The sequence below is a fragment of the Ambystoma mexicanum genome, chromosome 10, assembly GCF_040938575.1.
Source record: "Ambystoma mexicanum isolate Mex_15411 chromosome 10, UKY_AmexF1_1, whole genome shotgun sequence".
Lineage (NCBI taxonomy): Eukaryota > Metazoa > Chordata > Amphibia > Caudata > Ambystomatidae > Ambystoma > Ambystoma mexicanum.
In genome coordinates this window covers 1,157,121,031-1,157,134,253 of record NC_090932.1, presented here as the reverse complement: position 1 = coordinate 1,157,134,253, position 13,223 = coordinate 1,157,121,031, and the positions used below count along the sequence as shown (strand labels likewise).

The 13,223-nt window shown below is 43.6% G+C and overlaps 1 protein-coding gene across 2 annotated transcripts in view; it reads right to left on the bottom strand.

Annotated features, from left to right (window-relative positions):
* Positions 1-13,223, bottom strand: part of LOC138492113 (STE20-like serine/threonine-protein kinase) — a 520,802-nt gene that overhangs the window by 93,156 nt on the left and 414,423 nt on the right. For both annotated transcript variants that reach the window (XM_069619087.1, XM_069619086.1), the window contains exon 15: positions 10,972-11,157. In XM_069619087.1, the coding sequence (XP_069475188.1) occupies positions 10,972-11,157 (186 nt within the window). The remainder of the gene's footprint in view (positions 1-10,971; positions 11,158-13,223) is intronic.

Here is a 13,223-nt window from a genome sequence, read left to right as displayed (position 1 = left end):
ATGGACGGACTGGTGGTAGAGTATAATAAAACCATTAAACAAATGCTAAAGAGAACCACCAAACCTACGGGAAAGAACTGGGAGAAGTCATTACCTTTTGGTCTTAATGGTCCTACGAGATACCCCACAGTCCTCTACAGGGTTTTTTCCATTTGAACTACTCTTCTGAAGACAACCTCGAACCATCTTGGACATGCTAAAGGAAGAATGGGAAGCACAGAAGGAAAAACCCCTCATAGAATACATACAGATCTTAAAAACACATGTAGAAAAACTCATAGAGACAGCCACCACCAATCTAGGTTTAGCCCAAAACAAACAAGAACAATACAACAAGAAAACCTTGGTAAGAAACCTCCAAATGGGGGCTAAAGTGCTTGTTTTGCTACCCACCAGTGATAACAAAATGTTGCCAAAATGGCAGGGACCATATTGAATAGTCTGCGTTCTTTGACCAGTGAAGTATTTGGTCAACCAACATGACCGATCCCAACCAGAAAAGAATTATCACATAAATCTCCTCAAATAATGTAACAAATGGTTTTAATTACTGTGAGCCAATCAGACCATGCAGAGGTTTCCACACCAACCCACAGTGAGTTTAGGGGATGTGAACTGGGGAACCGACCTTCCGGAAGAGAAACGATCAGAACTCATCAAATGTCTTACCAGATGTCAATGTGTCTTGTGAGGGGTCAGAACTATGAGGCAAACAACTGTTTGATGATTTATCAAAGTATGTCATTTGATTCTTAAAATAATATTCAAAAATGCCTCACTGTCAGTATTCTCCTGAGGAGTTCCATGCCCAACCAAAGCTATGGGAACACATTCCAACATAGGATAACTGGCCCTCACACTAAACAACAAATATACAAAGGAAATATATGGCAATATCATATGACATGAACAATATTCACAGTTTTTAAATTACCTTCTAATGGCCTGTGTAATCCCCCTTCCCCAGGATTCAAAGTCACTTCTGCAAATGTTCAACGAACAAAAGGAGTATCTTAAATCAGTTCTTGAAAAGTCAAAATAAAAGTTCACTAACAAAAGTTCCACTGACATCAAATCTCTTCTCCAGTGTTTAAGATCCAATTTCTAATTCCACAAAAAAGATAGCACCAATTGTAATCCTGGCCACTATGCTTTGCCACCCCTTCAAGACGATTTGCCACAGCTCAAAAGAAAATGCAATATCCACACTGTTAATACGATACAGTTCCTGTTCAACAGTTAGGAATCCTTTAGTTACTGTCTTTATCATTCACAATGGCATATTTGTTAGGATGACTTCTCAGTGCTGCTGCTTCCACTTCAACAACCACACTTCTACTTGATTTACCATTAACTTTTGTCTCACAATACTCCACCTTATTTAGACAACTGCAATGTTGCATCTGCTAACAACTGGATGTACCACAACCTTTTCAGCACTTTGGCCTACTACCACAGTTTCAGTGAATTTGACTTTTAGACAGGCTTCGACAAGATATACTTCAAAGTACTTCAACCCCCTCTGGTAGGCAAGGCACTCTTCCTCTGAATATCATCTTTCAAAAGGGCCAGCCTCTTTGCCTCTCTTTTCTATCTGCCACAGTAATAACACGGGTTTGCCTTTAAGACCTTCTTCTCTCTGTCTTGCACAGTCTTTGGCACTACAGGTTATGCCTACTTCAAAATATTCTTTACAAGCAGTCAGTTTCCTTTGCCCAGCTTTACCTGTACCTTTATGCCAGCTATCAGCCCAAGTAATTACCTAGAAGCATTGGTGCCACTCTCTTAGCTTCTGGTAATGTTTGCACACGTGCATCTTTGGCCAATAAGCTGTTAGTAACTTCACAGTACAGATAGATTGTTTTCCCGCTTCAAAAAAAGGTTAATTCTGCTGTCCATATGGGAAGACTCTTGGCTTGGGCAATGCTTGTTCTCTGCTTCAATGATGTATACACTTTAACTTCTCATGTGGGAAAGGTATGCCTTGTTAAAGTAAAACATCGAATACAGTCTTTCTTTAGCAATCATAATTAGGGACACACAACCCCTTCTTGTTATAGTTTTCAGAGTTTTAAGATGTTAAAGTTTGGTATGAAATTCTGTTCCCTTATAAAGTGAAGGATAGAATGCAGTCCTCTTCTGAGAACTTCAATTAGGCACACACAATCACTCCTTGTTATAGTTTTCAGAAGTTAAAGACTTTGACAGGGGATTAAATACGATTAGGATTCAGCAATGGTCTTTGCAACGTTCACTTTCTTTTATTGGTGACATGCGACCACACCGAATAGTATCACTCGTATAATGGTGAACAATGGATGTAAGCAGCATTCTTTTTCCAATGCAAGTAATTAACCTTTTCATTCACACGCGCGTGCTACATTTTCCATTATTCAGGTACTTCAGATTTGATAGACAACTTCTACTTGCTTTCCTCATACGCAAATAAATGGGGGACTGGATACTGTTAGAACGCTGAGCTTCACTCACCGGCTTCATTAACGTTTGCTCTGTGAGTCGCACTGCTTCTACAACCTCCACCTCGACTTCTGCTGCTTCTGGCTGCATAAGGGCCCACACGCTTCCTCTGTAAAGGTGTCCCTGGGCCGGCAACACGTTTCTGGAGCCCATTTCGCTCCTAAGACCCATGGCTTGGTATTTGCTCCTTGCCTCGGTCTCCAGCACATTCAGAGCATGGCAATCAGGCTCTCATGGGGAAAGACCGCTCTCCTGCACGCCTTCTGCTGTGCAGCCTCTGTTCTTTAGAGTTTGGGGGAACCAGGACCTCTCAGAACACACAGGTGAAATCTGCTGTCTCCACGTTCCAGCATCCCTCTTGTTCTCCCACTTCTGCTTGGTTTGCCAGCCTCATGCCTTCTTCTTTCTGCTACTACTACAGCTCGCATTCCAGTCATAGTTCCAGCTCCTTCCTCTCCTTCCCATTGGCTGCACCTGAGGGGGCCTTTTATGCCTCTCAGGTTCCTTCAGGTGTGTGCCGTTAGGCTCAATTGCCTGACTCCAACAATGGCTGTTAGGCTTAATTGCCTGACTGCTGCAACTGCATGCCTCTTCAACCTTCTTCCTCGTCCCAGTACTTTTAGGATTATGGGACATGTAGTCCCCTTCAACAAAATTAGCTTTCATTTTAAGGGTGGATTTATTTCCCTTAAAATTATTAAAGGATGTATTACTAGATTTAGTTGTTAAAGAGGATGACATTGGTGTTAAGGCATTTTCTCTAGATCCTGTTACATTAGACCTTTGGGAGAAAGGAGGGTGTTTGTCTTGAGATACTTTGAAGGATTTCTGTGTTAATAGGGCTTGCTCAGATTTAACATGTAACCTGGGACACATACCTTATATCTGGGTCAGGGACATTATAATATCTATATACCATTACCTGCTTTGGCAATCCATCAAGGCACCTCCATTCAGAAGACAAATATTGCATCTCATCCCATGGGATCTCCTCACCACCCTGGGCCTTGTCTCCTCCCAGGTGATCCTCCCACAGTACACCCCCCCCAAGGTCAATATTAGGAAGCGTCTGACTTTCCCTGGCCACTTGGGAGGAGACTTTAGGCAGGGTTTCAGTGCAGGATCCGTAGGATTCTTCACAGTCTTTTCTAACCTTCCTGGCCGTACCACACTGGTAGAACACTCCATTCACACTAGGCCCAACAGAATGGTCAGGCTAGACAGTTATCGTATACTCAAAACAAAAAGAAAAAAAGGTACAGCGAGAAATTGAAGAAATGATACAACTCGACCTAATTAAACCTTCAGTGAGCCCCTGGTGCTCACCTATTGTATTGGTACCAAAACTGGATGGTTTAGCGAGATTCTGTAGGTATTTCCGACAGCTGAATACCATTTCAATATACAAACTCTGTTTGATGCCAAGAGTGGACGGACTCCTGGACAACCTAGGAATGGCACAATACCTTAGCACTACTGGTTTAACCAAGGGTTATTGGCAGATACTGCTACAAGCTCAGCACCATAAAAAAACACTTTTGCCAGTCCTCAGGGCCTGGATCAATTCAAAGTACTACCCTTTGGATTACATAAAGCCCTGCGACCTTCCAGAGATTAATGGACAAATAATTGAAAGCCTCATGTGACACATGCGCCACATATCTGGATGATATAATTCTCTTCAGTAGGTCCTAGCGAGAACATTCGACGCATATAACAAAGGTAGTTGAAACCTTGGTAACAGCTGGTTTCAGAATCAATCTAAAGAAAATCAGTCCCCAAGTTGACAAAGTGGAAGCCATCAAAAAGATACCTTTACTGAATATAAAAAAAGGAATATGAGCCTTCTAGTTTTTGTGGGGTATTACCACCAGTTCATGCCACACTTCTCCTCAGTGGCAGCACCACTGACCAATGCCCTGAAGTCCTCTCACAAAGGGGACATGTAGCAGGATGTAAGGGCTAAATAGGCCTTCAATCACTTGAAAGACATTGGGTAAATCTGCCAGAATATCAGCAAACGGAATTACTGATACTGCCACTTGGTCAGTCAGTGTTACCGCTGGAGGTAATACCGCAGATTATAAGTGGTGGTTTGGCAGTGTAAATCCCCATTTTATAGAGTCCATAGGACTCCATAGGGATTTTTGCCGGCATTAGCTCTGGCAGTATTACTGGATGGTAATACCACTGATGCTTAGAAGTAAAGTGGAGGAGTTACCTCTAGCTTAAAATCGGTGGTATTATACCGCCAGAGGTAATACCGGCAAACTTGTAGTTTGCCGGTGCAGGAAAAATTGAGGTAAATGGAAATTCCTCCACTTTTTATCTGCACCGCCGGACTTGTAATGAGCCCTCTCAAAATCCTGGTTGGATGTGTCGCGACTTTGTAGAACTTTTTTTGTTGTTGCAGACGGATGCTTCCGGACGTGGCCTGGGTGCAGTACTTTCTCAAGGGACCCCGGAGGACTTTAGACCCGTCTGTTTTATCAGTCGGAAACTGCTCCCACACAAACCCCCTTACTCCACGATCGACAAAGAATGTCTGCCCATCAAGTGGGCGGTGGAATTTCTATGTTACTACCTGACAGGCAGGTCTTTCCCCATTTATATGGATCACACCCCTTTACAATGGTTTGTCATTGTGTACGTTGCTGTTTTTTTCACTCTTCACCCTTTTCTTTCATGACCTAACATCAACCTGCCTCATTCAAAGTTGTGGCCAATTATCCCTCCAAGCCCTGCAATCGGCCCTATCGGCAGGATGTTAATGGTGGGGATGTGAGATGGGGCATCGGACAGGAGAGCGAGTCCCTGTATCGAGACACGCTAGAATGCCTGAACAGGCGTTAGCTATAGGTGGTGATGGGGCCGAGGGTATGTGTGGAGCGATTGGGCTCATCCAAGTCCCCAACCTCAATGTCAACTGAGCAGCCCAGGGAGGCATTTGGATCACAGAGCCCGATGTCAGAAATATGCCCTGGTGCACTGGCGTCCCTCATACCGGGGAAGCCGACGTCAAAGCAGGGTCATATAATGCCACAGAGCCTCTTGGAAACCCAGCATCTAGGATACCACTCGACATGCACCCGACCGAACACACACACTTACCTCTGCACAGCGAGACACATGGAGCATGACGTAATGGAGTGTAGGAGATATAAACTGTTTGTACGCAGACTGGGAGAAGGTGTCATGGTGGCCCGACATAACCGTGGGGAGGGGGAAAAGGGTGGGGCCAGCCTAAGTGGGAAGGGGGAGGCAGTACAACAAAACCAGACTGGGATTGGCCAAGGCCAATCCACTACAAAAGAGGCCTCAATGGAAACATTGTTGCATTCTACATTTTTACTTTCTAGGAGGAAGAAGCTGACGATGGGAGCTCACAGTCCTATTGGGCTCATTAAGCTGAGAGATCAGAGGAAGGACAGCCTAAGGGGTGACTGGAAACAGCCTGATCCTAAGAAAAGACTGATATGAGAAAGATCTAAAGGTGAAAAAACCTAGTTGGATCTGCATTAGGTATGAGAAGAAGTGAATAAAAAAGCCTTATACATCCACCTTGGCATCTGAGTCTCTCTCTTCTCACATGCACCATAGGACTTCTCAGATTTACCAGTACGCTTCCTTCACCCTGCTCAATTACCCTAACCATTCTATTTAGGTTGTATACTCTCCCATCTTCTAACTTGACAGCTTTATGTCCTATGGGAATACTTAAATCACCTTCAGGGGCAGTGACCACTTAATTGGCCCTCCCCTAAGGGGAGCAGGCAATTTCTCTCTCTCTATTTCTCCTTCTTTTATCTCTATCTCTCCTACACTGCCTTCTTCAACATATTTCATTGTGTTGTAACTTTCTCTATTCCTGATGTGGGGCTTCACTTTTTCTACATCTTCCCAAACCTACCTTGCTCTCTTTAACCAGGGTGGACACAGTTTGCTGCTGGGCTTTCATCCCCTACTAAATTTCAAAGGGGGACAGCCTGTAGTAATGTGTGGTGAGAACCTATGGGCTAGTATCCCCTTCATAGCAGCCTTGTCCCAATCTTCATTGTTGGCCCAGGCTCACCTAATGCAATCTTTTACCACTTTTCTGAACCTTTCCGTTACCCCATTGGTCTGTTAGTGGTATATTGATGTGAATTTGTGAACAAAGACATTATTTTCAAGAAAATCTTGCATTTCTCTGGATTTAAACTGTACACCGTTTTCGGTCAGTATTTATTCAGGATTCTCTTTTCTCTTAAATACTTATTCCATGCAGTTTATGACTTTCTTTGTGGTTATATTCCTGGTTATAGTTACCTCCAGCCACTTTGACAATGTGTCTGTCAAGACAATACAATACCCCCGACTATGGATTGGTCCAACTATATCCATACCAACACTTCCCCAGGGCACGCAGGTAATGAACATTTGTGTCATTAGACTTTCCCTTGATTTTAAACTTTTTTCACTCAAATCACATGAAATACACTTCTCATCACCCTCTCAATGTCCAGATCACACCAGGGCCACAAATACTCCAATCAGGCACTCTGCTTGGTCTTGATGATACCCTGATACCCTCATGGGCCACTTGTACACATCTTCCTCTTACTCCACGAGGAGGTATTATTCTGCCACTCCTCATAACGCACTCACCACAACCCTTATGGGCCAAACGCCTATCATATCTGTCCCCACTTTACTACTTTTAGAAATTGATCCATTCTCTACTTTCTCTTTGCTCACTCTTTCCAGTTCTTCATCCTCTGCAAGATAGGCATTCCACTCTTCCTTTGAAAAATATTTCTGTTCAACACTCAGAACACAATCATCCTCTTCATCAATTTCTTCCTCTTGGGAATAGGTTTTGTTATTTGACACCAAATGAGACAAGCTACCTGCAGGTATATTTTTCTTTCCAGGAATGTACTCCATTTCAAAAGCATATTCCTGGAGCGATAACAGCCATCTTATTCTTGAGAAAACTCTGTCTACACCCTTTTTCTGTAGTGCTTCTTTCAGTGATTTGGGGTCTGTAGACACTTTGAATTCCAATCCCCACAAAAATGTTCTAAACCTTTCTATGGACCACTTTATCGCAAGAAGTCATTTCTCAATAGTACAGTAATTGATACTCTGCCCCTTTGAGTAGTCTGGAAGCAAAGGCTATGACGTATTCTTTGCTGTCTTCGAGTTGCATTATTACAGCGCCGAAACCAGTACTGCTGTCATCCGTTGGCACTACTGCGTGTGTTCCCACTTTTAAATTCTTAAGTGACAGCGTTTGGTTCAGGGCAGCTTTGATCATACTAAATCCCTTGCTACATTCGGCATTCCATTCGTACTTGGCTCTGTCTTTAAGCAGGGACCTCATGTTTACCTTTTTGTCTGCAAAGTTAGGAATACATTTGGAGTAACATTCCAATATCCCTAGAAATGAATATAGTTTGTCTTTGCCTTTTGGTTTAGGTGTGTCTTTAATATTGTTAACTAGTTCTATTTTTGGATTGATCCCTCTTTCTGAGATTGTGTGACACAGGTAGCCAATTTCTTTCTGATTAAATTTGCATTCCTCCTCACTTATTGTGAGACCCTTTTCCCACAATGCCTTCATCACTTCGCTCAACCTTTCATTATGTGTTTTTTGATCTTCTTCAAAGACCAACACATTATTGTCTTGGAAGTATAACTCCCGGGTTCATTCTTGAAGATTTTGTACATAATTCTCTGGAATGTGGATGCAGTTGACGCTAGACCAAAAGGCATAGGTATGAACTGGGAATGTCCTTCTGGTGTGATGAAGGCGGTTGGTTCCCTTGAACATGGGTAAAACCTTATCTGGTGATGAACAGATGCGAGGTCCAATGAGAATGCAAGTGCATATCCCACGGTGAAATATTCGGTAAAGTATGGTGATCCGGAAAAAGGCACTTGTTGAGTGAGCAGAGATCCACACAGAGTCTTAGTTTCCATTAGGTTTTGCCACTGTGACAAGCAGGGAAACCCACTCAGAAGCTTCAATTCTCTCAATTATACCATAATTGTTTTGTTTGTTGAGCTCTTCTTTCAACCTTCCCCTAATGGGCATGAGAATCTTCCTGACTTTATGTACCACAGGCTCAGAACCTTGCTGTAATTTGATTTGGTGCACACATCTCTTTAAACATCCTGTATTCTTGCCAAAAAATGGATTGAATTCACTTTCACAATAGTATAACACCATCTCACTCGCATTGGGATTAAGTTTAATTTCCAGCCTTTTCTGTTGGAGCCAGCTCAGCAAACGGGTAGTACCTTTTTCTGTAACGTAGACTTTTCCAGATGCAACTCTTCCTTTGAATTCAAATGTTCCCATAAACCATCCTACCATTCCGATCCTTGCACCCCATAAGCCACCGTTCTGATGTCTAAATCCATCTGTTTTTCTCCTGGAAACAGCCAAACAAACTTTGCTCTCGGGAGGAGGGTGTACTTTGCACACGGGTCAATGATTATTTCAACACATTTACCATTATTACCATCTTCGGCATACTCATACATCACTGTAATGAGGTTGATCGTCTGTGAGCTGCAGTATTTGGTTAGGTGTCCCTTTCTTTTGCACCTGGCACGTTTTGCTTCCATAGACACGAGGGACATTTCGCAAAGTGACCCAATAATTCACATTTGTAGCACCCTTTTTGGGCATTGGTGCTGTGCCTCGCATGTTCATTTGCCAATTGCCTGGATTGGCAGCCCTCGCTGTATTTTTGTTTTGTCACATTGGTTTTTGTTTGGGCATTGGATATTGCTGCCACAGATTCTGTGACTTTGACACCCTCAGAGGATTTGTGTTGTAGAGCTTTTGTTTTCTAGAGTTTGAACACTTATTGGTGTGTTCAACTTCCTTGGCTATTCTTAGAATTTCATCAAGGGGAGGATCTCCCTTAGACCCCAGTTGTTTTATTATTTTCCTGTCTCTACACTCAAGCATAAACTGATCTCTTGAGTCTTTCATTTGTCTGTTGTCTAAAATTGCAAGTTCTGGCAAAACGTCTAAGTACTGTTCCACAGATTAGTCTTCTCTTTGTGCTCTCTTCCCAAACATATATCTTTCCAAGATAACACTCTTTTCCGTCTCGTACTGTTTGTCCATTTTGCCAATGCACCTTTCATACTCGTTCAGTTTGTCAGACTCCTGATGAGTGAGATTGGGGAGGTAATTACATTTCTCTTGGTGACCAATGCCAAGACAATGCATTCGAAGGGATTTTTTTCTTTCTACACCATAGTTTGCCCTGCGCACTTTGGCAGCATAGCGCTCAAACAAACTTTTTAGAGCATTTCCCTGATACAGGGGCTCTCCGGGCGTTAGAAGAAAGGTCATTGGTGGGGATATGTTCTATAACATTGTGGAGTTCAGACTTTCCCTTACGTCTCCATCACCTTCTATGCTGACTACTGTCATTGACTTCTGCTTTTGTTCTGTTTGTGTTCCATTGCCACTGCATCTTTCTTCAAGCGCTCTTTATTCTCAAGGGCTCTTCAAGAATATATTATTGTTTTTTTCTTTTCTCATTACAATTGTTGTCTTGCTCTCTGTTCACTCCTTTCGTTTATTTATCTGTCAGTTTCTGCCTTTCCTTCCCTCCCGCGAGGCGGTTCAGGTACAGGAGTGTACAGGAGCACTGGCTCCGTCAAAGCGGACCGCAGCAACAGTGTTTCCTTTTGTTATGGGTGTCACTTGGCAATGTAGCTCTGAACACTGGAGGGTGCTTTTCTCTGCAGCCTGAGCAACTGCGTAAGAGTCGCTCACGCAGAACAGGGTTTGGTGCTATTCAGGCAGTATTGGTTCCCCTTCTGTTTAAACTACAGAGAAAGCTTGAGCGTAGGGCAAAGCTCAGTACTCCTGGCTAGTTACTGTTTTTCTTTTTCTTCTTATTAATAGGTGCATGTAAGCTGGGGAAACAGACCGCGGAGTGAGGCACAGGGAGCTGGAGGGGTACTTCGTCGACACAATGAAGTATCAGCGAGGGACACCACTTTATGAAATGGTATTTATTTAATATTTGAGTCCAGTAAATCAAAACCCCTCCAGCAGTCCTCACCCTACCCTCTCATCGTAACCAACTGTTCTCAACCCTTCGTTCTCTCTCACCATTCTATCTTGTCTGTTCTGATTCCACACTTCACACTCTGCACAAGGACTGCTAGCATACTACAGCCACCCCCTCCTCTTCTTGGCCTCCCCCACGGATCCCCTTTCTCCACAGAGAAGCCACCTTCTTGGGGCTTCCCTTCCTCAATGGGACTCACCCTTCTTCACTGGGAGCACTCTGCCCTGCACTGGAAGTCCCTATGCCTCCAATGGGCCCCTTCTTTCTTCATGTGTTGCATTTTCTATCCTTCACAGGGCGCCCTCCCACCTCCTTTAGTTGACTCCCCATGCTAACCCTTCCTCGGATCTTCTATCACCAGTTTCCTGGTCCAGGTCATTCAGCTAATAGTCTCTAAGAAGTGTACCTGCTTAGTCCTCTCTCTCTGCTCAGCAGTGGGGAGGCCCTGGCCTCTTAGCTTCTCCTTGAAGATACTGAGGTGGGTCTTGGCCTCGCTGCGCTGTACTTTCATCAGGCGTCCTCTCTGCTGTGCTTGGCGGGTCTTCAGCTCTTCAAGCAGCTGGTGCTGAAAAAAAATCATCTGTCCCTTCTCCTGCAAAGAAAAAGGGATGATAATCAGGTGCAGAGTGTCCAGGCATGAGATTCAGAGCATGAGAAATATGAAGCATTGTCAAGATTGAGGCCCAGTTGAATGTGTGTCGAGTTATGTAGTGAAATGTTAGGAATGTGGTTTAGTTTAGGGAATAAGGACTAGCAAATGGATCAATGAATGGACGTGACAAGTGAGAAATGAAGTTCATGGTGTTAACGTGATTTGGAAGTACCATACAAGCCTTTCTGTCCAAAGCTGTCTATTTAGAACCCTTGGGACATGTGCATGTTGCTTCTGTCCTTTGTAGCCTCTGGCATTCTCTAAAAGCCCCTTGCCTGCCTCTGGGTGCCCCTTAATCCCCTTAGTGGTCTTCAGATAACTATAACGTGTAAGTGGTTTGTTGCAATGCCCCTTTTAGTCCACTAAACCTTCACTGTGAACTCTGTCCTAGAGCCCTTTGGTTTCTTCTGTACATCTCGACAGCCCTTGGTGCCTTTCCTTCCCATTGGTGGGATCTGGCTCTATCTGCTGCACGTGAACCCCCTCTTGCTGTATTTACAGACTATTTGTGATAAGTGAGTGTCTGCAAAGCCCCCTGGCACTGGGTGTCTCTACACACCATTACGCAGGATCTCCCTGGGTGTCTCTGAGGGATTATAAACAGTCACATAGCACTTATTGTGGAAGGATGCGTTTTGAGTTATTTGTCAACCAAGGGACGGATGACTGCTATCTCTACTCGGTGTCATTAGGAGCTGAGACCAGCACTTAGTGTCTAGAACTGATAGGATTGTTTTGACATATGCACCTAATCTACACGAGGGAGAATTTAAGAGCCATTCATCTTGACCTTAAATGTCTTTTGAGACAATCCAAGCACATTTTATTTTTGGAGTAAACTGGCATTGACCCATAAACAATGTAAATCATTTCTCCTCTGGGTGCCAGGGGACATTTCCCCGGGCGCATGATGATGTCCCCCTAAAAGCCTATCTGTGGCGTTCTTTTCCACTTGTAGGCGGGGTGAGCTTTTCATAGACCTGCTCTAATAGCCCAGCTTCACATTAACTCTGATTCATGCAAGTAAAAGTCAATCCTAAGCCAGAAAGAGGAGGCTTTTGTGCATATTTTTAAAATCATGTGGCTATGGAGGAAGAGGTTTTTGCAAAGGTCTCCTATTTGGGCTCAAAGGGATAATCTCTGTTAAAAGATGATCCAGAGGCACTTGACATTTTCTTTTATTTAGACTACATTCCCCAAAAAGGGGTGTTTGGATGCCTTTTTCATTTGGTAGTTGTCTTACTGGGCTTAAGAAATAACCTTTGTTTCAGTGGCAATGCGATGCAAGCAGCAGCCCGTTGATAGCTTGCTTATTTGTGACAGTCAACTAAGTTGCATTGTGTCGTACTGCTATCCCCTGTGATACACATGTGAGTGCCATGTACACTAGGCATACCCTATAACTCAACAGAGCTCCTTTTCAAGGTGCTGGTAAAGTAAAATATTGTATGCCTGTATTTTACGTCGCTTCACATTCTAATGCATTTGTATGGCAGAGATTGGCACAGAGCAGAATGTCCGGGTTTGCATCACCCATCCTTTCTGACATACAAATGCAACAGCGTTTACACCACTACGCCATTTTCCTGTTACGTGCAAATGTAGGCAGCCCCCTCCGTGGTGCGTGCAATTTCTGGCGATATGGAAAATGAGCTCGAATGTCTGAATTCATGGTTATGAAGAGAATCAGAAAATATGTCAAATAAAATTTGCAAGGAGGTTTGGCTGGTGGTACACCACAGGTAGTGGAAAGTATTGAGATGTATAAGGCCTTAACGGCACCTTATGAGACTTGTCTGTCAAAGGAACCCAAAATCAGTCCATAGCCTGCCTGACTTCCATTTTTCATGAGTTACCATAACTTCTTTACCATAGTCGTGTGGTCCACCATGTCAAAGGCTACTCACAGGTACAGCAACCATATACCTCCTAATGTGATATGATATGATAGGTTATTTATAACGCGCTTAATACCCAGAGGTTCATAAGCGCAGACCCAGGGATCG